Source organism: Lytechinus pictus, chromosome 17 (genome assembly GCF_037042905.1).
Source record: "Lytechinus pictus isolate F3 Inbred chromosome 17, Lp3.0, whole genome shotgun sequence".
NCBI lineage: Eukaryota > Metazoa > Echinodermata > Echinoidea > Temnopleuroida > Toxopneustidae > Lytechinus > Lytechinus pictus.
Window position 1 is genome coordinate 25,225,670 of NC_087261.1, and position 24,009 is coordinate 25,249,678.

The window sequence follows — 24,009 nt, forward strand, 5'->3', positions numbered from 1 at the left end:
TTTCATAATCATTCAATCGAGAAGTTTAATCATATTCTCTTAAAGCTCGCTACGATTAGCTGAGAAGAGGGTAAGCACGTTTGCTCCAATCAATTCTTAAAAAGAATTACAAGCTTGCAACATATCAATGTCATTTCCTTTTATGATTTTAGCGGCATCAGAGTAAAAGTGTTTTACGTGCGTGACAGAAAGATTTCGCAAATACGTGAGAAAAAGCGGCTGAAAAGTAATAAAGTCTTTAATAACTTATCCACTGGAATGCTGGCAACTCAAGACTCGAGACTCGAATCTCGAAACTCGAAACTCGAGACTCGAAGTTTAGCAACACACTAGTAGTGGTAGTAGAAGTAGTAGCAAAAGTAGTAGTAGTAGAAGTAGTAGAAGTAGTAGAAGTAGTAGAAGTAGTAGTAGTAGTAGTAGTAATAGTAGTAGTAGTAGGAGGAGGAGGAGGAGCGAAGTGGCAATGAAATATAAAATACTGCATCGGTATTAAAAGATATGTAGAAAATATAGTAGTAGGAGGAGGGGGAGTAGGAGTAGTAGTAGTAGTAGTGGTAGCAGTAGTAGTATTACATGTAGTAGTAGTAGTAGTAGTAGTAGTAGTAGTAGTAGTAGTAGTAGTAGTAGTAGTAGGAGGAGGAGGAGGAGCAGGAGGAGCAGGAGCGAAGTGGCAATGAAATATAAAATACTGCAGATATGTAGAAAATAAAGTTATTTATTTGCTATAAATAAAAATGAACCTGTGCACCCTAATAAATATACCAGCCCATATATAATTCATCTATTATTTCAAGGCAGTTCATATTCAAACTTTTATACACAAGAAACGGATGCATACATTATCATTCTCCACACAAAAAAATTGTGCTAAAAATCATCACATAAATAAATTAGTTTCAAAATGGAATCTTTTATTAACAACAGAAATAGTAATAAAAGTGAGGAATTAAAATGCAAAATATCGATTACAAGATGACATGATACAGATATTTTAACCAAGCTTCTGTAGAATATCGAGACGGGCTAATCATCCTAAAACGGATACTAGACACTATTTCGACCAATTTCTAAGCTCCCCTTAACTTATCAATTTCGTACAAATTACATATCCGTTTTCTCAATACTTTCTATTACTGTTTATGTTATCAATTTATTTTAATATATATATTTATATACATATACATGCACAATTAAGGAGAGCACATACTGTAAACGTAATGTAAACTCAATATAAAAGCTATGACTTTACATTGGCTACGACTTTATCAGTTCAAAATACACGTAGATTGTGATGCCGATATGAAATACAGTAACTCTGACAGAAAATCCTTGTAACAACTTTAATTCCTCTTCATGAAAAAATGAAAGAATGCATTGGGGTAATTCATACTATATATTCCCCCCATTATTATACTATGAATTACATGGACTTAAATTGAATCCAGATCAGAATGATGTAAACAGTGACCAGTCAAACACTGGCTATAATTTAAACGCAAAACCTATATTTCTTAATCTCAAAGGATTTAGATTCAAATATTTTCAGATTTAATCTATCAAAATTCAGTAATTGACTGCTCCCTAATGACAGCAAGTCTGAATTCAAATTTAAGTGTAAAGATTCAAAAACAAGGAATTATTACAGGAATCCTTGAATGATACAAATATGTATACTGTGCGTGAATAACATGTCATTTTCGAAATCAAAGGTTTTCCCCCTTTTGTATATCCTACATTTTACAATCTTGTTTATAAAAATGTATGAAAATATATATCAAACATTAGAAAACAATTCTGAATAGAATGCGTAGTAAGCAATGCGATAACGATAATATTACGTAGTACTGATATCTACCTGATTTGCAGAGTGACCCGTTCACCAAAATAAAAATAAGTGCTTTAACATCAACCAATACAGTAGGTAAGAACACAACCAAGATCAGTTTAAATAGGTAATATCATTTATGCCTCGTTTACATTTGCTATGTATTTCTGTCATCTTTCATGGTTATATGAATCTACTGCATAATCAGATAATTGATCCACTACAATTAGCTTTGATCACTGCATAAACCATTCAGCACATTGCGTTTTTCAGCGAACTAACATAAGATATTAAGATTTCCCATATTCTGCATAATATATGTCTGAAGTACACAAAAGTGGCTATTTGTCAGAGCGTATTTTTATAAGCATTATTAAAAAGAGATGTATACAATGGATCCCCATATCTTCATCATTGTTCTTTGCTGCAATTTTGGTTGTTATGCATCGTCAAAATACATTAGCTGATCAGTTAGTGTAATCATCGTGAAGATGAAATTATCCTTATTTTAGTACAAAAAGAAGATGAATTTATCTTTTCTGTTGTTAATATAGTATTTGTACAATTATGTTTGTATTTATTAGTATTCATTTGACAATTCTGTAATAAGATACATGTACATTTCTACAACTTGTTTCCTTTTGTTTACATTTTATGTCTTGAAGGAACGCAGTTTTTGAATGAACAGGAAAGTGTAGAGAAATTAAGTAAAAGCAAAATAATAATTGTGTGGATGATTGTGTACAGCTTTGTAAATTCCAAATCTAACGATCGTTTTTACGACATTCTAAAACAAAAATATTTTTAGAAAATTTTTCATTCATTTACCATATTTACTGTTACTTAACCAACACCTCTTTATCTACATAGAATACATTTCGTTTTCAACCATCTCCATTTCATCAAACTGATCACCAGAAAAGGAGTCATTAGCTATAGCGTAGAGATCCTGATCACCATCGTACCCATCCGGCTTTCCTCGGGATTTATCGGGCATCGCGTACAAACTGCCGACATCTTCCGACGTATCATCCGAAGTGTTGTTCCGGTTTCCATTCTTATCTGGCATAGCATACAGACTGTCTATATCTTCCGAGGTGCCGTTTCGTTCGCTGTTCTTATCGGGTGCAGCGTAAACGACGCTCATTCTGTCGGCCATTCTCGCCGAGGTGGTTGGCTGCTTAGAATTTTCAAAAGAAGAGTAAGGTGCAATTGCGATATTAATTTCGTCGTAGCCGTCCTGTGCTCCGTTTCCGTTCTTGTCAGGCGTGGCGTGCAGGACGCTTAATCGGTCGTTGCTGTTCTGTTTCATCGCAGTGGTGCCACAAGAAGCATATGACGTCAGTTCTGTGTCTGGGATTTCATCCATTGTCCCCTCATATATATTCGATGGTTTCCTAGGATTTAGATTAACAAGGAGAACGTTCTTGACACCTTTAGAAGAACTCGCGTTACTGTGTGTTTGTGCCCCAGGTTGGAAACCTCTGGCAGACGGTGCCTCTGCAACTGCACCGTTGGGGATACCGAAGTCGTTTATCTCATCGTATGCTGGAGGCATGCTGACTGGAGTCAACGTCGCTCTTTGTGACGAGGCGATACCCTTTGTCCTCTGCTGTGACCTTTAATGGAATATTGGATACAATTATGGAAAATAAGAAATATTCATAGTTTTCATAACGGGGTATCCTACATTTGTTCCTTTGTTCTTGTTTGTTTTTATTATGACATTGATATGGTTTCTTTTCAATTACAAGGTTGAGCAGTATCTGGTTGCTTAATTTTCCATTAATGTACCAGTGTTTAAGAAAGGCAAAAACATGACAAAGCAAATTCGAGAGTTGTTATCAAATTTAGCTTTGTTTTGATACCGACTTAATATCGTAGCAATCGTAATCTTTGATATATTTTAGAATGATTTTACATGTGAGGAATTCTAACAGTTATTCTCAAATTTATATTTGTTGTACTACCATTTTATGTATTAAATAAAATTGCTACAGACCTTCTCTTTCTGATACATGCGATGGCGACGATGATTATGATGATGATTATAACAGCAGCAACAGCTCCGCCAATCCCTGCATATAAGCCTGATTAAATCAACAATACCGATCATTCCACGAGATTATTCATTTAAAATGATCATATAAGTATTCTTAATAGGGAACTGTGACAAACCTGCGTGAAGTAACATGTTCCTGAGTGAAGCCTATTTTCAAGTTTTTAAATTCAGTTTGATTAGTCTGCAACATACATTCATCACACTCTAATTGCAGTACGATGGTTGTCATGGGAGTTTTCTTCATCATGATTTGTTGTAACCGGACTTGAGTTGCATTGGAATTGGAATGGATTGGGACTTGTTGATGAACATCATTTGATCACTATTAACTCAACACAAATTACATCCATTATCATTATAAATTTATCATTAATATTTCTTTCATTTTTAGTATTATCATCACTATCATTATCATCTTCATTATCATTATCGCTATTAGGTTTTGGTGTAAATATGATTCCTTGCTATTATGAAAAGATAGGGAAAAATCAGAGAAATTATAAAATAACGAAAGCACAAGAAGTGTAGGAATCACGTAAATCAAATTTGTAAGGTATTCATTAAACTAGTTGAACTACCTGTGCTATTTCCCGCTGTGGGAAGATTGGACGTCCCTTGAGTTTTCAGAGATGATGAAACTGATGATGACGATGACAACGATGTCGAAATCACAATTTCGTTACTTGTTGTGGCGGTCTGGTTGACGGTGACGGATGTCGTCGGTGGTGGTGAGGTAACTGTGTCAGATCAATAAACATTTACATTGAATTCAGGACCAAATTTTTCTATCATTAGTCAATGGATAGAAATACATAAGTTGGCAATTTGAGCTAACAAAGTAGCGACATGTTTATCGAGATTAGCCCAGCTCATTGTGCCATCATTGTAGATTAAGCATGATAAGGAGAGACGATTATTTCTTGTTTGAATATTACTTGGTAATTTGTTCAAGTTGCATTCGAAAGGACCATGAATTCCATTGACGGCCATTTTTTTTTACAACAGTAACAATAGAGAATATTAAAAAGCTGCCGTTTATGCAATCATACACTTTCCCTCACCCTAAGAACCATGTCCTTTTTAAACAAATTACATGTAAAATCAACTGCATGTGCCAGATCCGGTTAAAGTTATATCACACCCAGTTTGTATTTTTTCTGAATTATTTAACATTATAAATGCTATGATTTCTTTGATTCTTAATCATAATGCAATTTTCTCTGCTATCTGTATGATAAGTGAAATAAAGATATACAGAAATCAGGAACTGAAGTGATGGGAAATATAATTCTTGAATTGAACCTCAAGCATCATCAATTATCATGACATATGTAAATGCAAAAGCATGGTAACCATGTATTGCTCTACTATACATTGTCTTCACTTGCCTGTGTTTGGATATTAGCCATCGAAATATTTCTATGGTGTTTAGTCCATTAGTCCTATTAATTCAAAAATTTAACTCTAATATTTCAAAACCCATATTTTTTCTAAAAATGATGATTCTGCATATTATGAAGATGCATTTCCACAATAGGTAGGGAAACATACCCATTGATTCAGTTGGCGTATTCATCGTTGTCATCGTGTCGGCTGATACTGTATTTCCATTTAAACGTTTTAAGGGAGTGAGACAATGAAATATAGTGAAGGGATCAAATTAACACTTCTTCAGTCGAAATGAATAGCAAGCATTATAAACAAATTGTTAAATGTGAACGATTTAAAAAATAATGCACATGCGAACCAAACGATATATGGTATTGATTGAAACGATTGTGCGTGTTCGTTTAGATTTTGTCTCATAAGCAGATATTGTATTGCATTTATTGATTTTCTATTCACACTAAAAAAAATATAACATTAAAAAGTACAATATATCACAGAGCATGTCAGTCATAATAATTCAAAGGAAAAATGAATGATAAATTGGAACTTAGCTACATAAAACTGGCTTTGTTTAAAATGAATAACAAAAAAACTAAAACAGAACGGATATATCCTCCTTTGATATGTTGATAGGCTGGGATAAAAAATTAAAACATGATGTATATTAAGTTTTAAGGCGATGTTTGGTACATATTTCTGAATATTCAGTAATTCAGTGAACATGCTGTACTTACTGATGGATTTGCCTATACAAAAAGATACTTATACATAATTTTGTTTGTGTCTTGATAGACACCCCTCCCCTGAGATTAAAAAATATACAAACCTGGGCCCGTTTCCACAAAAACTATCATTACTGTAGCTTCACTGGCGGGTCCAGGGTGGGCTCACAGCCGGCCCGTGCCCCCCCCCCCCCTCCTCTTTGAGAGGCACAATTTAACTTTGTAATGTAAAAATGCCGTTAAAACAGAAGTGTGCCCCCCTCCCCCAATTTTTAAAGTGAAGACCTTTCTTTTTTTCTTTTTTTTTCTTTTTTTTTTTTGCTTGTCAAATATTTTCTTGGACGAAACCCCTTATTTTGGGTTAAAAACCTTCTTCTTTTTTTTTGCTTGCTTGTCAATTTTTTCTTCGGAAAAATGTGCCCCCCCCCCCCCTTCGAAAAATCCTAGATCCGCTCCCGGGTAGCTTTGCCATGCAATGCTAAATGGACATATAATCCTTGACTTTGATCGGTTGTTGACCAATACCATAGTAGCTATTGGAGGGCAAAGTTACCATAATAGTAACTTTTATGCAACGGGGCCCAGAACCTTTAGGTTTCAGTTAAATCGAACAAAATTAGATGTACCTCCTTTAGTAAAAGCAAGTTGATACACCCCTTCATTGTCTTGGGAATCAAAATCATTGAATTTAAGAATGATACTCACTGATAAAGACAGCTATGTATCCAATTCCACCACAGCTCTCGGTAGGGTCTCCTTGGCATGGATATTGACAGTTCTTATCTGACATGTCTGGTCCTACTCCATGTCGAGTATAATTATCACTGCCTTCACCACAGTAGCATTCATTTCCATTTTCAACACCAGCATAAGTATAATTAGCTGTGGTAGACTCATTACAGAACTGGATGCAATATGAAATGGTAATCGGTGAACTATCTGTCAGACTTTCGCCAGACAACGCCCAGTCATTCCTGATATCCACAAAGCATCCAAGATATCCATCACCTATATGAGAAAGAACGATAACGTTATAATGCTTGTTTAAGCGTGTTGGACATTTAAAGGTCAAGTCCACCCCAGAAAAATGTTGATTTGAATAAAAAGAGAAAAAATCAAAGAAGCATTATATTGAAAGGTTTTACGGTAAACACCATGTATGTAGTCCTAAAAAGGACTGTTTGTTATTCTTTCTTGAATATATGTTAGCTCTGAAAAGAACTGTTATCGACGTTTCGACCAGCGTGTTCTGGTCGTCAAGTTGGTCACGCTGGTCGAAACGTCGATAACAGTTCTTTTCAGAGCTAACATATATTCAAGATAGAATAACAAACAGTCCTTTTCAGGACTACATACATGGTGTTTACCGTAAAACCTTTCAATATTCTCTCCACCATGGAAACCTTCAAAGATCATCAAACAAGCATTATGCTGAAAATTTCCATTTATTTTAATTTAGGATAAAAGAGCTTTTTGATTAATTGTCTTGCTCACGGGCATATAGGTGCCCTGGCCGGGGATCGAACGCTGAACTTTTGGCCACGGCACCGTTTATTGGATAGATTCACCAATATTTCATCGAAATTTAATTCCATCTGGAGCCTTATCATAAATAAAATATCTGCGTATTTTCGTCTTCTTTAGAACTTCTCAACCATGGAATGGGCTGGAAATTTCAGGACATGATCTTTGTAGGCCGATTCCGATTACTATATAAAATCCGTGCTAAAATTGTCATTTCAAAATGAAATAATAACATTACCAAGACAGGGAGCTAGATTTGAATTTAAATCTTAAAGGACGGAAATGCGTGTTGCACAATTCAAAAGTACAAGCTAAATATTTTTGTTTGTTTCATCCCTATTAATTAGTTTAATAGATTGGTAGTGACCTTAAAATATGTTTCCAAATTTTTCTAAGTACAATATATGTACCATCGCACAAATACCATGTTTTATTTAGTATGCTCAATAAAATGAAAAGCATAATTTAGTTTTATTTTAAGGTGTTTACACAAATTTGACGGAAACGTTACCATGACAAGAAGCTGCTCCTGCTCGAGAACATCCCTCTGTATTTGAGAGCGAACACTCAGACAGGTATGTGTCATCTGACATATCAAATTACAGAATATGACACCAAGTAATTAGAATTTCATCATACCTTTATCAAACGTGGCAAAAATGAATGTGAAATGTAACGAACAAGGCACAGTAAGCCGTATTCGAGAGCACAACCCTCTTTCTTGCATGTACCTGAAAAATTATTGATTTAGATTTGCACATTGTTTACTGATAAAATGAGAGTAAAATTTGAGGTTGCGCATCACACAAAGAATACTGATAAGCGCAGAAAATACCTCTAATTAGTGGCCATACATGTAGGTCTATCATAAAATCTCATAGACCATCGGCTTCGGAAGATGAAGTTTGTTTGCCCCGATTTCAATTCAACGTAATTTAGGCTATATCCATTTCAGTAGTCACGGTAGTATGAATAATTCATATTTATCAAATAAATTTAACCGAAACGCCATTACTTTCATCACAAAATAGCCCATGGTTGGGAGTTGAATTCTGTCCATAAGGCGTCTCCCGTATTGCTCTATTTGCTCCTTTGAATCCCAAATGTTTGCAAATTACTACGACATCGGAGGTATCAGTATTGGCCCCACATGTTGTCTCCCACGTCCCGTTGTCTATCTTGATCTCAATTGTCCCTTTATTAGAATCTGGACCGCCAACAAGTTGCACATCTGTCAACAGAATGCAAAGAGATGGAAAATTACTAAATAAGTCCTTTGCAAAGTCTCGTTCACGTTCTAGTTTTATATTTGAAATTATAAACTTTCATTTAATATGTAGAGATCTAAAAAGACAATTAAACCTGAATTTTTTTAGGCAGCGTTTGATGGCATTATATGTTTTGTTATAAGTATTTATTGATAACCTTCCAAGGAGTTTTCACGCATCATTATGGTTTCGAACCTGGGTTACCGGACTAAGAGAAAACCGCCCTACCAACTGTATATATTATGATTCAAATTGGTGAGATTTTGAATGAGAGTACAAAGGAATATGGTTACCTGTTATGGCACAGATGCTGAACCGGATCCAAAGAATCACTAACAAGACAATGGTTATCCAATTTCGATTCATGTCGAATAGGGTTGCAATCACTGATAAAGCTGTAAATTAATTAAAATCAGGCCAATCAACGTGTATCGGCCTCTAAGAAAAGTTGTGACATTTGGCATCACTGTGACATTACTGGTGGTTAACAAGGCCTCTGTTATAGCAAGTTTTCGCAACCACCGAGCAGACGCTTTCTGAAATGTAGAGAATCTATTTTCAAAAGCCCTTCATGACAACGCATTCTTTATCGAGATCGGTTAATCAAAAGTGCAGTGCCGTCCGTGACTCCGGACAAACCACATTTCCAGTTTTTCATCGTCTGCAAAACTCTGGAAGATCAGAAACAGCTGTCCCGGATCACCAATTTTCAACCAAGGACTTTAAGCTGTTCGTTGTAATTTGACGGACATATTCAATAAATTTACTTCGTTGTATAATCCATCCCGTTGCAACTGCGAAAACTCTAATGTTATTAATGTTATTCTCTTATTGCTTAATGATTTTAGCCCACAAAATTTGGGAAACACAAGGGTTGTGCCGGTGAGCTATAGGTCATAGAAAATCCATCTTTAAACATTCGTGTCAAAACAGAAAATAACAGCACAGTCAATCAAAAGGTCGGTAGAAATTTTATTCAAGAGTTATTGTGATTTTTACCATAATTTTCTTCGGTATATCATAAATTATATAAGGAGTGGGCTATAAATGGGTGATTCTTGGTTTTTCTGTGGCAACAGTTTTTGTGTCCCTTTTACCTTACTCAACATGAAATGACAATTTTTTTTTTGATTGGTAAATTTAGGTAAAATCACCTTTTAACTCTACAAATAATGCTTTAAATGTACTAATTTTAGGAAAAACGAATTGCCTGCCCCCAAAAAACATATGAATAGACACCAAAACCAGAGAAAAAGACCACCAAATAAAGAAATTGTGACCAAAATTGTGGTTTTGGGGTGTTTTGCGGCCACTTTAATGGATATTGGCCCGGCACAACTTTTTCTCGGACCCGACACAAAGAAATATTGTCATTTCATGTTGAGATACATTACAATTAATTTAAAAAAAACTGTTGCCATATCAAAATGACAAAAAGGTATTATTGACCCATGTATAGCACACTCCTAATCATATTAGTAAATTTACAACTCGTATTAAGAACAAAAAATCAAAGGAAGGCAATAAAAATACTTATAATTACCATTTTATACATAAAATCTAGGATGCAAATTACAATTCCTCTGTCTTATTCACAACGAACGGATGCGGGCCCTCTTCCAATTACAAGTATTCCAATACAATGATACAACGAGCTGTTACGATCATCAAGTTTCTAATAATGATAGAGAGTATACTCACAATTGTCTTGTTTGATTGAATACTCAGATTCATGGCAGTTTTATTCCGGACCTCCCCCTTTTTTTGTAGAGGGTATGACGTATGGACCTGGTTTTTATCAACCGAAGGTGGGATCAGGTAACGGCTACGTAGATTAAATTTCGAGTTTCCAATACATTCTAGTGAATATGGCATCGGTTTGCAGAAAGCACATTTCGGGAAACATGGCCTAAAACGCTGCCCTTACTGGCACTCCTTTTTATGTCACAAAGGAACCTCTTTTGTTTGATTTCTATTGAGTCTCCTTTACATTACTGATCAAATAATTGAACAAAAGGTGAACAAAATCAATTTGAGAGTCAAGTTCCTCTTTACGAACATGTATTATTCATGTTCACAGCCTATTTACAGATTGTGTGAGAATCTCGCTTTAACGCGTTTTTTTTCTTAATGGTAAACAATCCTCACTCCAAAACAACACTGTTTCGATTATATCCTTACACTTTTATGTAGTTTTTAGGTTGTCAATCAAATTTTTTCACAGAATTTAGAATATCACTATCGGAACATTTGCTCTATCCGTCTCACTCGGTCACCCCCCCCCCCCACCCTCCCCCCCCCCCCCTCTCTCTCTCTCTCTCTCTCTCCCTCTCTTTCTTTCATTCTGCCAAGTAAACTTTGTCCACACACGCGCACACCCGCACAAACCTCACCCAAAAACAACACTATCAATTTTTTGTCAATTATATCCTCATTCCATTGTATTGTTTTCAGGTTTCCAATCAAATTTCTTTACAGAATAATTTAGAATATCACTATGACTCTGCATGTCTCCGTCTCTCTTTCATCCTATCTATCGCTACTGCTCACATACACATATGATACTATATTTATAATCAACCACACACACACACACGAAAACAAGCTCACTCTCACATACACAAACATTTTTTTATTTCACACCCCCACAATCCCTCTTCCTTTGTCTCTCTCTCTCTTTCTCTCTCTATCCCGTGTGGATGTTGCACATTTAAATTAAGTTTTTTTTTATTTATTCGAATTTTGTACACTTCTCTTTTTATAAAAGACAATTTCAAATATAAATGGTGAGTCTAATTTATAATGTTTAATGAACGGGTCTGTAGTTTAATTTTGTCATTTTTCAATCGAAAGATTTTACCTTATGAAAGATTCATATTTGTAATTTCTTAAACAATATTTTCTCAAAACATTATCAAAGAAACCAGAGTCTGATAAATAAAACAAATACTATTCGATTTACAACAATTTCATTTCTCTTTAGCTATTATTAAGCCTACCATTTTTGTTTACAATTTATTTTTGAAAATGCACCGATATAACCTTACTGTTGTATTATGATATTATTATGTAGACATTGGACTAAAGAACAAAACTAAATATGGGCCTCTCTTCCTCTCTCTCTCTCTCTCCCTCCCTCCCGACCCCCCCCCCTCCCACTCTCTCTCTCTCTCTTTTCTTAGCAATATTGGTGACATATTTACATTATTAATTTTAATATTTCAAATAGGCACTTTAATCATTACCTTTGCTAGCTATCAAAAATAACATTATTCATCTTCGAACGAAAAATGACATCCCAAATGAAACATAGACAGATTACTAAAGGTATACATCTATGACATTCGAGTATTGAACAATCATAATAACAGAATATGAAGTTACATGCGTTTACCATTAAATCAAAGTAACTTTCAAAACTTCACACAAAAAATCACAGTTTATAGAGTAAAACAAGGAAAATGACTGTTTTGGCAAAAACAGCTTTTTATGCAAGATAGGCATGATTTTCGAGCTGGGCTTAGCTTTAGCTGCAGCCGACACTATCAATGTATGCGCATGCGCATATGAATCCATAACTTCATTCCTTGCAATTTTTCCGGTTCACAATTAGATTTCCCTCCCACCCTCTCTGGTTTAGTGTAAAATAGTGACTCGCGGGGGTAAACGCCACCTTCACTTATTATAATAGTAGTCTTGAGAAAATTCATGTGAGTTAATTCAAGTAATTTGAAAAGTCTGTATTATGTATAAAGAAAATAAAACGGCATTCCTTATCTATAAAAGGGAAGAGCCCTCACCGCCACTCAAAGGTTTATTGTGAAATGCATAAAATGTTATTGTAACAATTTGCGAGGGTATCATAATAAGTGAACAGAGCTGCCGTGGTGCGTTGCAAGGTAAATGAGAATAAGAGGGTGATAGGGAGCTGATGCCTGACGAAGCCTAAAAATATACATTTTATTATCAAACAACTCATCCTTCACAGCTACTTACGATAAGCATAGTCTCATTTCGGACATCATGATCTAATCTTCTTTCCACATGATATACGCAAGAACACCTTTGTCAAACGCATTCCCATGCTTTATTTGGCCAAGATTGCCAGGGTAAAATATTTATTTTATCAAACCTAGTATTTAGATAACTAGAATAGCCTTTTCATGATATGCATAAAACTTAATTTTCTCCACTTTCACCACAGGAATGTATATACTGATGTGTATATATAGAGAGAGAGAAAGAGAGAGAGAGAGCAATTCGGTTATAGGATGCAGTTGCAATAGAGAGTTTTCCCTTTTACTAAGCGACCGCTCTCTCCAACGCACCAATTAAATCACAATGGAGAACTTAGAAGCTTTTGTGGAAAGTTGATGGACCAGGACAGCAGCGTCGTCTCGTGACTCTGGACAACGATATACTTGCAATTGTTCGTCCGGTGCAAATCTTCGGATGGTCTGCTGTCCCGGTCCACCAATTTTCGACAAAAACCTCTCAGCTCGCTATTGTGATTTTGACTTGCATTTTTTGTGCGTTGTATAAAGCAGCAGCCTCGTGATGATGAAAACTCTCTAATGATCTGAAGTCGGATCATCTACGGTATATTACTCCCTTAGATCATATAGGAGTGGTGTGGTGCACTGGTGTCGTCAGGATCCAATACATTGGCATGTTTATGTTCGTATATCTGAGAAGAGTAGTGAACATCGCCATCAGATGTTGCCGATGGATCCGATTTCATGACATCCTCAATATCGTGATAAAAACCTGTGTCTTTTTCAGGCGAACTTGATGACTGGACCAAATCTACTTGCTGTGTCTTCTGATCCTTGTTAGGGTCTTTCATCATCCTTTAGGGTATCAAAAAGTAAAGACAACAAGTGGAATGCCTCTGGCCGTCTCACCTGCATCACGCGATTCAATATAGCAGCAGTGCTGATTTTGAAAACTACTATAACTCGCACAAGATGTTCAGTGATACTTGGTTACTCTTATTTCCACGTTTTATGAACTAGACCAATACACTTATAGAGATATGATGGCAATTCAACAAATACCCCCAACGTGGCCAAAGTTCTTTGACCTTACATGACCTTTGACCTTGATCATGTGACCTGAAACTCGCACAGGATGTTCAGTGATACTTGATTACTATTATGTCCAAGTTTTATGAACTAGACCAACACACTTTCAAATTTATGGCTGTAATTCAACAAATACCCCAATTTGGCCAAAGTTCATTGACCCTAAATGACCTTTGACCTTGATCATGTGACCTGAAACTTGCACAGGATGCTCAGTAATACTTGATTACTATTATGTCCAAGTTTCATGAATCAGATCCATAAACTTTCAAAGTTATGATGGTAATTCAACAGATACCCCCAATTCGGCCAAAGTTCATTGACCCTAAATGACCTTTGACCTTGGTCATGTGACGTGAAACTCATGCAGGATGTTCAGTGATACTTGATTAACCTTATGTATAAGTTTCATGAACTAGGTCCATATATTTTCTAAGTTATGCTGTCATTTCAAAAACTTAACCTTAGGTTAAGATTTTGATGTTGATTCCCCCAACATGGTCTAAGTTCATTGACCCTAAATGACCTTTGACCTTGGTCATGTGACATGAAACTCAGGCAGGATGTTCAGTAATACTTGATTAACCTTATGGCCAAGTTTCATGAACTAGGTCCATATACTTTCTAAGTTATGCTGTCATTTCAAAAACTTAACCTAAGGTTAAGATTTGGTGTTGACGCCGCCGCCGCCGCCGCCGTCGCCGCCGCCGCCGCCGTCGCCGCCGCCGTCGGAAAAGCGGCGCCTATAGTCTCACTCTGCTATGCAGGTGAGACAAAAATGGAATAGGATAAGTCGAGTGCGTATTAAGAATGATAAACAAAGAGGCACGGCATTCTGATGAATCATATAATAAGATGAGATATTATTCTCAAGAAGTCAATCCCCTGTCTTGACCTAAATATTACTTAGTGTTGCCTTTGGACACAAAACCGAACATTCTTTATGGTTAAAATCATTCATGATGAGATCAGGTGTTTTATTCAAATTAAATGTATGATTTTACCTAGTTTGCGATACAGTTATATGCTTCTGCTTTCCGAAAGTCAGTTCACGTTGTGTAAACTTCTATTCCTTTATGTTGATAATACAAAACTTTTTTAAAGTAGTTGGACTCACTTTCGGATTCGAATGTTGTATATGACCGAGAAGATGAGAAGGACACTAAGGATAATGATGACAACACCTTCACCAATTACAGCACCAAGATCTGTAGAGATTACACATAATATGCAGTATGCGCATATCGAAAATTACTAATACTCATTTAGGTTAAGGCATTTGTATCATATGAATAAGTGCATTTTATTTTTATTTCGATTGTGTTTTATTTATGTGAAAAAACGCATTTATTGCATTTCTGTGGTTATCCTTGTTTTATTACTTAATCAATGTGATCTTAGTGCAACCGGTAGCGATACTTTTCTATTCTTTTCCTTCTTACTGGCCCTCATATAGGGCCTATATTTGCTATATGATGACCATAAACATATTTCTTTTAGAATGACATATGTAATATTATTTGACTAGAGTTATTCTGACTTCGTCATTAATGTCAAAGTGACCACTAAATACCATCATTTTCATTTTGAAGGCACGTGGGTAACTTATTCATATCAAAAAAAGAATGACGTCTCTTTTAAGAAAATGATCAATTTTGTATAAGTACAAGAGCTGTTACAATATTGCTGGAACGTTGAGGAGAAGGTTGTGGTCAGTGGTGATGAAGTCAGATCGTCCCTTAGACTATGACCACTAGTCATGTCAGAACTTGGTTGATTGGTCATCACTTCTGATTGGAGGCTTTCTTCTTGTATCTCCTCAGTGGACCACGTTGACCCAATAGTAGGTGTGGTTTCACTGGTCTCTGTGTGGACTATAGGTTAAGCATGTCATGTATACTTAAGCAAACTGAAAAGTATCGCACTATGAAGATAATGATAGTAATAACGACGATTATGATAATGATAATAATGCTAAACAATAATGATGATGCTAAATAATAGTAACATCAATAATAATCATAATATTTTTTTTATTCAGAGAACATGTCCGTGATCCTCATCATCATTAACACCACCACCACCACCACCACCACCATCATCATCATTATCATCATCATTATCAATACAATCGGAGTATTTATAAACTTTTTTTCATGAACATTAGTTTATGGATTTCTATTATGTTAATGTACTCTGGTTATTATATCCTATTAGGTTTGGGGGACAGTCATACCTCCAGGGGCATTAGACTGTGGCATTTGTTTTTCTTTTATAAAACTAATGTTGAATGAACAATGATAATTAATCTTAAATGTTGTTTGATATTATCTTTTCGGGGTTTTTAGGGGTTGCGTTTTGGGGAAATTATTAGGTTTATTTGTTTCACTATATCATTCATCATTGAAATGTATTCTTTCTACGTATCATGTTATCTTTTGAAAACATTTGTATCATTTATGAATGCAGGGGAAATATAAATAAACAATAGCGCTTCAGCCCATGTCAGCTAGGTCTTGATAGATACCTCATTGTCGAGGAAATAATGATTTATGAAGTTTAAGATTGACACCCACTTGTAGAGCAAGCTATGTATCCAGCTCCACCGCAGCTCTCAGTAGGGTCTCCTGAGCATGAATATTGGCAGTTCACATCTGATCCTAGTCCATGTCTAGTATAGTTATCACTGGCTTCACCACAGTAACATTCATTTCCATTTATAACACCAGCGTATGTATAATTGGCCTCGGTAGATTCTTTGCAGAACTGGATGCAATAAGAAATGGTCATCAATGCGCTATTTACCAGACTTTCGCCAGACAACGCGCGGTCATTCCTGATATCCACAAAGCATCCAAGATATCCATCACCTATATAAAAAGGAACGATAACGTTATAACATGCTTGTTTAAGCGTGTTGGACAGTTACGTAGTTGGACCTATCAGAGATAGTACGGGGCAGAGCGAACTGAAAAAGGACAAATAGTGTTAAGGCACTCCTTGTCTCTTAAAAGGTTATATTCGAAATGTAAAAGTGTGTTAGATGAAAGATAACGTTTCATTTATAGTCTATGGTAAATATAGTAGTGACCGTATGCGATATAATAATAATAATAATATAGGGTATTTATATTGCGCACATATCCACCTTGTTAGGTGCTCAAGGCGCTCCTATATTACCCGGCTAAGCTAGGCGTTCATAGCGCACACAGCTTTTTAAGGAATTACTTCCTACCGGTACCCATTTACCTCACCTGGGTTGAGTGCAGCACATTGTGGATCAGTTTCTTGCTGAAGGAAATTACGCCATGGCTGGGATTCGAACCCACGACCCTCTGTTTCAAGGTCCGAAGACTAATCCACTGGGCCACAACGCTCCATATGATTGAATCCTTGACGAATTCTTGATTGTCCATTTCATATGGTTGAAGACGAAATGCTCCAGTCATAAATCTAGGGAAGTTGTTCAAATTAAGTACTGGTTATATTTCCAGCCTCCCACCGCCCTCTCCCCCCTCCCTAAACAAAGATGCATCGCCAGTATGTTGTATTATGATGATTCGATGTTGCAACCGCAAATTGTAAGCGCGCCATCTAGTGTTGGTCTCTTGGCCATGGTCATTAAAGACAGTAACACGTAACCTCAAAATTGTCTAGTTTATTTACTTAAGTCTTATCTTATATTAACCCTTGGCGTGGTGGCAGCTGGATTCTATCCACCCATCGAAAATAAATAAGCCATCCTAAGTTAATTTCACCCTGTAAATTGGGGCTAGGCACGCCGTGTTTTATATTATCGGTGGTAGACGAGAGGTTGGGTTACTTCCCGAAGTCGGAAGATAAATTTGTGTAGTCCCACATATACCGTACCATGGCCAGGGCCGCGTTGACCGCCGCGGCAGCCGTTCACGATGCGGCTAGCAGGTCGTCGCAACCATCAGGGTTGCGCCAGTTTTCTGCTAGCAGGCAGATATTAAATAAACCTTGTTTTTGTGCCAGCACAATTGATAATTCGCGGATTAATGTTGAATTGAAGAGCGGATCACAGCTCAATTTAATCACTGAATCTGTAGCAGATGATATTGGTGTCCAGATTCTTGTTGATGATTTTGGTTTTGATGAATACATTGTTGATGATGTGTCCATTGTTAGTCTCGTCGATCAGACCCACATTGTGGGTGTGACTCAGTTCACATTATTCTATGATGGTTGTGAACTTTGGTTTGATGGTGTGGTAGTCCATGATGACTACTTGCGTGGTACTCACAGTATTGTTGCTGGGGCTCCATTTATGGAGAAGAACGATATTTCGGTTCGCCCCTCCAAGCAGTTGATCATGTTTGGAGACAGTGCTACTTTTTGCTATGCTTCGTCATCTCAAGCAGCTCCGCCATGTTTTTGTGATGTTGATCTCGCTGGCATACATTCAATTACAACGCACACTCTCATTAATCGGGAACGTGTGAAGAATGAGAGTAAAATGAATGATAGTCATGGAATTAATAATCATGTTACATTAGGGACCACGGTCACACCAGTAAACACTAACATACACAAAGAAGATGTTGGATACGAGACAAGTGATAGGGAGATGAATGAATCTAAAAGTAATAGTTGTAAATCTCGGAATGAAGACCGAAGAGATGAGACTAGTGATGGTGAGGTGCATGAAACTAACAAAGGTGAAATGAAACCATGCAATGTAGATGATGGTTATGAGAGTAGTGATGGTGGAGGTCATGACTCTAACATAGTTGATGTGAAACAATGTAATGCAGATGATGGATACCTGACTAGTGATGGTGAGGTGCATGAAACTAACAAAGGTGAAATGAAACCATGCAATGTAGATGATGGTTATGAGAGTAGTGATGGTGGAGGTAATGAATCTAACATTGTTAATGTGAAACAATGTAATGCAGATTATGGATACACGACTAGTGATGGTGAGGTGTATATAACAAACAGTGCTGACATGAAAGGATGGAATAAAGAGGTTGAGTATGCAACTAGTGATTGTCTGGTTTATGAAAGTGATCAGTGTGATGTGAAACAATGGAATGAGGAAAATAGACATGATGCTAATGTTGGTGTGGTAAATAAAGCTAATGTAGATGATGTGATTATTGGTCACATGAGAGACGTAAAAGAAACAAGGAAAGATAATGTAGGGTCTAATGTTAGTAATGTAATTGGTCTGGATACCAATGCCAGTGTGCCCTCATTGTTCCGAGAGTGTACAGTTAAAGACACTCATGAAAGCAGTTCGTGTTCTCCAGTTTCATGTTTGAGTGATTTAAGAACCTCTTCACTTCATTGCATTGATTGTTGGCATGGCAATGTTGCCTCTCCTACTCCGAGTGGATTAAGTTGCTCTCCACTGTCTGCCGATGATTTTCAGTCTTTGTTACTTTGGGATTGTTGCCAATCCAACGTGATCTACAGTTTCACAGATTCCCTTGATTTGGATCTTAGTCGGAACTATGTTTCTCACTCTTCGTCTGATGTGACATTTTTGTCTAACTTGACTTTGCCGGATGTGACAGTTTCGCCTACCTTGACATTGTCTGATTTGACAGTTTCCCCTATCATGACTTTGTCTGATGTGACAGTTATGCCTACCTTGACTTTGCCCGATGTGACAACTTTGCCTGACGTGACGGTATTGCCTAACATGTCGCCTGATATGCTACTGGATCGCTGCATTGGTAGCAACCGTGTCGTTGACCGTGGAGGTACCGTGCTGCCTCTTGATCATAGGTTTGACACTCCCAGTAGTGTTGATACCGTGTCCGTTACACAATCGGCCGATTCGGTGTTACCTTTCGACGCGAGTCACAGCCACGGAGCAAGCACCGGGGTAACCGCTATGCCTCTGTGCCCGGCTAACGTCAGCAGCAGTAGCTCTACTTCGCAAGCTATCTATCTGGCACGGGTACCGTTTGTCGTGGATGGGTTGATTTCGCAGAACTTTCGGTCGTTCACCCTGCAAGCGTCGCCTTCAACTGAATGTCCGTACTCGGCTAGCGTCTCAATTGCTAATAAGCACGTTCATTCCATCTGGACTGATGTCGCTTGCCATAGTCGCCCTCCAGATCAGCCCCTTGCTGCCTTAGAGCTTGGCCCTGCTGATCTGTCCACGCCTGAAGAATGTCATCAGGCTCGTCCGCCAGATCAGCCCCATGCTATTCCAGGGCATGGTCCTGCTGATCTGTCTGTCCCTGAAGGATGTCCTGCTCGTCCGCCAGATCAGCCCCATGCTAGTCCAGGGCATGGTCCTGCTGGTCTTTCTCCCTTGGTTCCTGGAGGTTGTCGTTGCACTCGTCCGCCAGACCGGCCCCATGCTAACCCAGGGCATGGTCCTGCTGGTCTGTCTCCCCTAGTGGAAGAGCTTCGCGGTTTAGGCCATTTTCGCCTGAATATCGACGGTACAGAGACTTGTTACTTTAGTCCATTTCCGCTCGGCTAGTCTTCCCAAGAATTGACGGAGTCATGTGTTGGATAGTGACCATTGCAGATGTGAATGTTTCTATTATGATTGGACTTTTAATTTTATCATATGATTATGAGGAACGGACTAAAACAGGAGTTTCATCGCTTGATTAGGATATGTCCTTTGAGTTATTTATTAACCGATGCCTAATTGATTTCATATACCAATTACCATGATGATTTGTTTTATGTTTATTTGCAGGTATATTTTGCTTCAATTGACATGCTTTAAAGTGCCTTGTTTATATTATTGATAGTGATTTTGATTGTGATTTTATGTTGGGATGTTTCATTATATTCCTTTGCATGTATTTTTATGTTACAGGATTGCATTTTGATATGTGATTTTGGTTGATCACTATAAACAGTTTCATGATGTTTGTCATTAATTTTTGTGATGTATTTTGGGTGAGTGATTTTGCCAGTTATGTGTGTTGTTGATTTTATGGATGTGGTATGTTTTTATGATGTCATACTGGTGATGTTTATCTAATATTTACTCGTCCTTTAATATATGCCTACTGTGATGTTTGAGAAATGATTTCTGTTTTGTTCTGATATTAATTAGAATTATTGTGTTTTGAATAATGATGTATATGCCCTTGTTTTCAGTCATTGTATGTACATGTATATCATGCATTATGCCTGGTGATATTGAGTCCGCGTGTCGACTTCATGTAGTTAAATAGTCATAAGTTTTGGGTACATGGCTGTTTTTTGTCTTTTATCCATTTCCCTTTTTGCGAGTATTTTGTGATTTCATTGGAATGGTATGGAACTGCTAATGATTCAGTACTTTTTGTGCCGTTCTGTTTTATGATACACAGACATTTGCTATTTAGGATGAGGCTGTCAAACTGTGTTTAGTCTATTTGTTATGTGGATACTTTGCACTGAGAGATTATTGGGTTTTTTTCTTCATTATTTGAACCATTTGCCCATATGCCTTTTTTTTTTTTTCATGCGAGTTTATGGTTGTTTAATTTGTGTCGGGAATTGATTTTTAGTGCATAGCATTAATTGAGCCTTGTATTTTGGAGTAGAGTGGGTTAACATTTTACTTTTGATAATTTGATGCCTAGATAGGGATAATGATTTGTTGTTTACACCTTTTTAAGCCCACAAATGTGGTTTTCCCATTTCTTGATGATGGAGGGAGATGGGAAGTGGTGATGCCATTTGATGTTATTTGAATTGTGACCTTTGTTGTATTAATATATTAGTTTAATATTTAACTCGTTATGATACATTGGTGTTTATATTTATTAGAGTTTTACACCAACGGAGGTCTAACCCTTTTTATCAAATAGTGAGCTAGTTACGAATCATCATGATTTTGTTATACAGATTATATTGTAAAAGAGGAGAGAAAAGTAAAAGGCAGTCACGCCAGAATGTTGTATTATGATGATTCGATGTTGCAACCGCAAATTGTAAGCGCGCCATCTAGTGTTATAATAATAATAATAATAATAATAGCGGCATATTTACCCAGGGTAGCCACTTCAGTTCCGAAAACTGTTCTCCCAGCGGGCCCTGCTATGGTCTCTTGACCATGGTCATTAAAGACAGTCACACGTAACCTCAAAGTTGTCTAGTTTATTTACTTAAATCTTATCTTATATTAACCCTTGGCGCATGTCTTCCGAAACGTACGTGGTAAAACGTGAACGTACGTGAAGGAAATTAAACCAAAAAAACCCCGCATTTTATTGGGTTTTTTAACTAGCGCACACATAATCACAGAGAATGCTGAGAGCATTTCCATTTATTTCAATTTAGGACAAAAGAGCTTTTTTTTCATTAATTGTCTTGCTCACGGGCATATGGGTGCCCTGGCCGGGGATCGAACGCCTGAATTTCGGCCACGGCACGGTTTCTTGGATAAATTCACCAATGTTGCGTTGAAATTAAATTCCATCTGGAGCCATATCATAATAAAATATCTGCGTATTTTTGTCTTCTTCAGAATTTCTCAGCCATGGAATGGGCTTGAAATTTCAGAACATGAACTTTGTAGACCAATTCCGATTACTATATAAATTCCGTGCTAAAATTGCCATTTTGAATTGAAATAATAACATTACCAAGATAGGGTGCTAGATTTGAATTTAAAGAACAGAAATGCGTGTTGCACAATTCAAAAGTACAAGCCAAATATTTTCGTGTGTTTCATCGTTATCAAATAGTTTAATAGATTGGAAGTGATCTTAAAATCTGTTTCCTATTTTTTTTAGTACAATATCTGTACCATAACAGAAGTACCATGTTTTATTTAGTATGCTCAATAAAATGAAAAATATATATTTAAGTTTAATTTTAAGCCGTTTACACAAATTTGACGGGAACGTTACCATGACAAGAAGCTGCTCCTGCTCGAGAACATCCCTCTGTATTTGAGAGCGAACACTCAGACAGGTTAGTGTCATCTGACATATCAAATAATAACAGAATATTACACCAAATAATTAGAATTTCATCATACCTTTATCAAACGTGGCAAAATAAATGTGAAATATAACGAACAAGGCACAGTAAGCCGTATTCGAGAGCACAACCCTCTTTCTTGCATGTACCTGAAAAATTATTGATTTGGATTTGCACATTGTTTTATGATAAAATGAGAGTAAAATTTGAGGTTGCGCATCACACAAAGAATACTGATAAGCGCAGAAAATACCTCTAATTAGTGGCCATACATGTAGGTCTATCATAAAATCTCATAGACCATCGGCTTCGGAAGATGAAGTTTGTTTGCCCCGATTTCAATTCAACGTAATTTAGGCTATATCCATTGCAGTAGTCACGGTAGTATGAACAATTCATATTTATCAAATAAATTTAACCGAAACGCCATTACTTTCATCACAAAATAGCCCATGGTTAGGAGTTGAATTCTGTCCATAAGGCGTCTCCCGTATTGCTCTATTTGCTCCTTTGAATCCCAAATGTTTGCAAATTACTATGACATCGGAGGTATCAGTATTGGCCCCACATGTTGTCTCCCACGTCCCATTGTCTATCTTGATCTCAATTGTTCCTTTATTAGAATGTAAACCGCCAACAAGTTGAACATCTGTCAATAGAAATGCAAAGAGATGGAAAATTACTAAATAACTCATTTAAAAAGTCTTGTTCACGATCTAGTCTTAATTTTGAAATTAATTTTTGTTTCATGTAATATGTGGATCTCTAAAAACGAAATTAAACCTGGATTTTTTTAGGCAGTGTTTGCTGACATTGTAGGTCTTGCTACGAGTATTTATTGATAATCTTCCAAGGATTTTTCACGCATCTTTATGGTTTCGAACCTGGGTTACCGGATTAAGAGAAATGAATGAGAGTATAAAGGAATATGGTTACCTGTTATGACACAGATGCTAAACCGAATCCAAAGACTCACTAAGAAGACAATGGTTATCCGATTTTGATTCATGTCGAACAGTGTTGCAATCACTGATGAAGCTGGACAAAAAAATAAATCGGGCCAATCAACATGTATCGGCCTTTAAAAAAAGTTGTGACATTTGGCATCGCTGTGACATTACTTGTTGTAACAAGGCCTCTGTTATAGCAAGTTTTCGCAACCACCACGCAGACACTTTCTGAAATGTAGAGAATCTATTTTCAAAAGCCCTTCATG

General features: G+C 36.8%; 1 protein-coding gene across 1 annotated transcript; it reads right to left on the reverse strand.

The window, feature by feature from the left end:
* Positions 1 to 890: 890 nt before the first annotated feature.
* On the reverse strand, positions 891 to 23,488 carry LOC129280021 (uncharacterized). The gene is made up of 12 exons (XM_064112611.1): positions 23,227 to 23,488; positions 22,721 to 22,795; positions 16,451 to 16,744; positions 15,554 to 15,748; positions 9,084 to 9,185; positions 8,538 to 8,753; positions 8,034 to 8,108; positions 6,704 to 7,006; positions 5,439 to 5,486; positions 4,466 to 4,624; positions 3,828 to 3,915; positions 891 to 3,444 (listed from the first exon to the last, which is right to left on the reverse strand). Exons 1-12 carry the CDS (start codon positions 23,486 to 23,488, stop codon positions 2,688 to 2,690), a joined length of 2,574 nt encoding a protein of 857 aa, XP_063968681.1. The 3' UTR covers positions 891 to 2,687.
* Between the last annotated feature and the right edge of the window lie 521 nt (positions 23,489 to 24,009).

Excerpts from the sequence above, each read along its gene's own strand:
- LOC129280021 (XM_064112611.1), bottom strand. The coding sequence starts at position 23,488 with ATGAGTTATTTAGTAATTTTCCATCTCTTTGCATTTCTATTGACAGAT. Across the intron at positions 22,796-23,226 it reads TGGGCTATTTTGTGATGAAA|ATGACACTAACCTGTCTGAG; the intron begins GTAATGGCGTTT and ends TTGATATGTCAG. Across the intron at positions 16,745-22,720 it reads AGGAGCAGCTTCTTGTCATG|GTGATGGATATCTTGGATGC; the intron begins GTAACGTTCCCG and ends CTTTTTATATAG.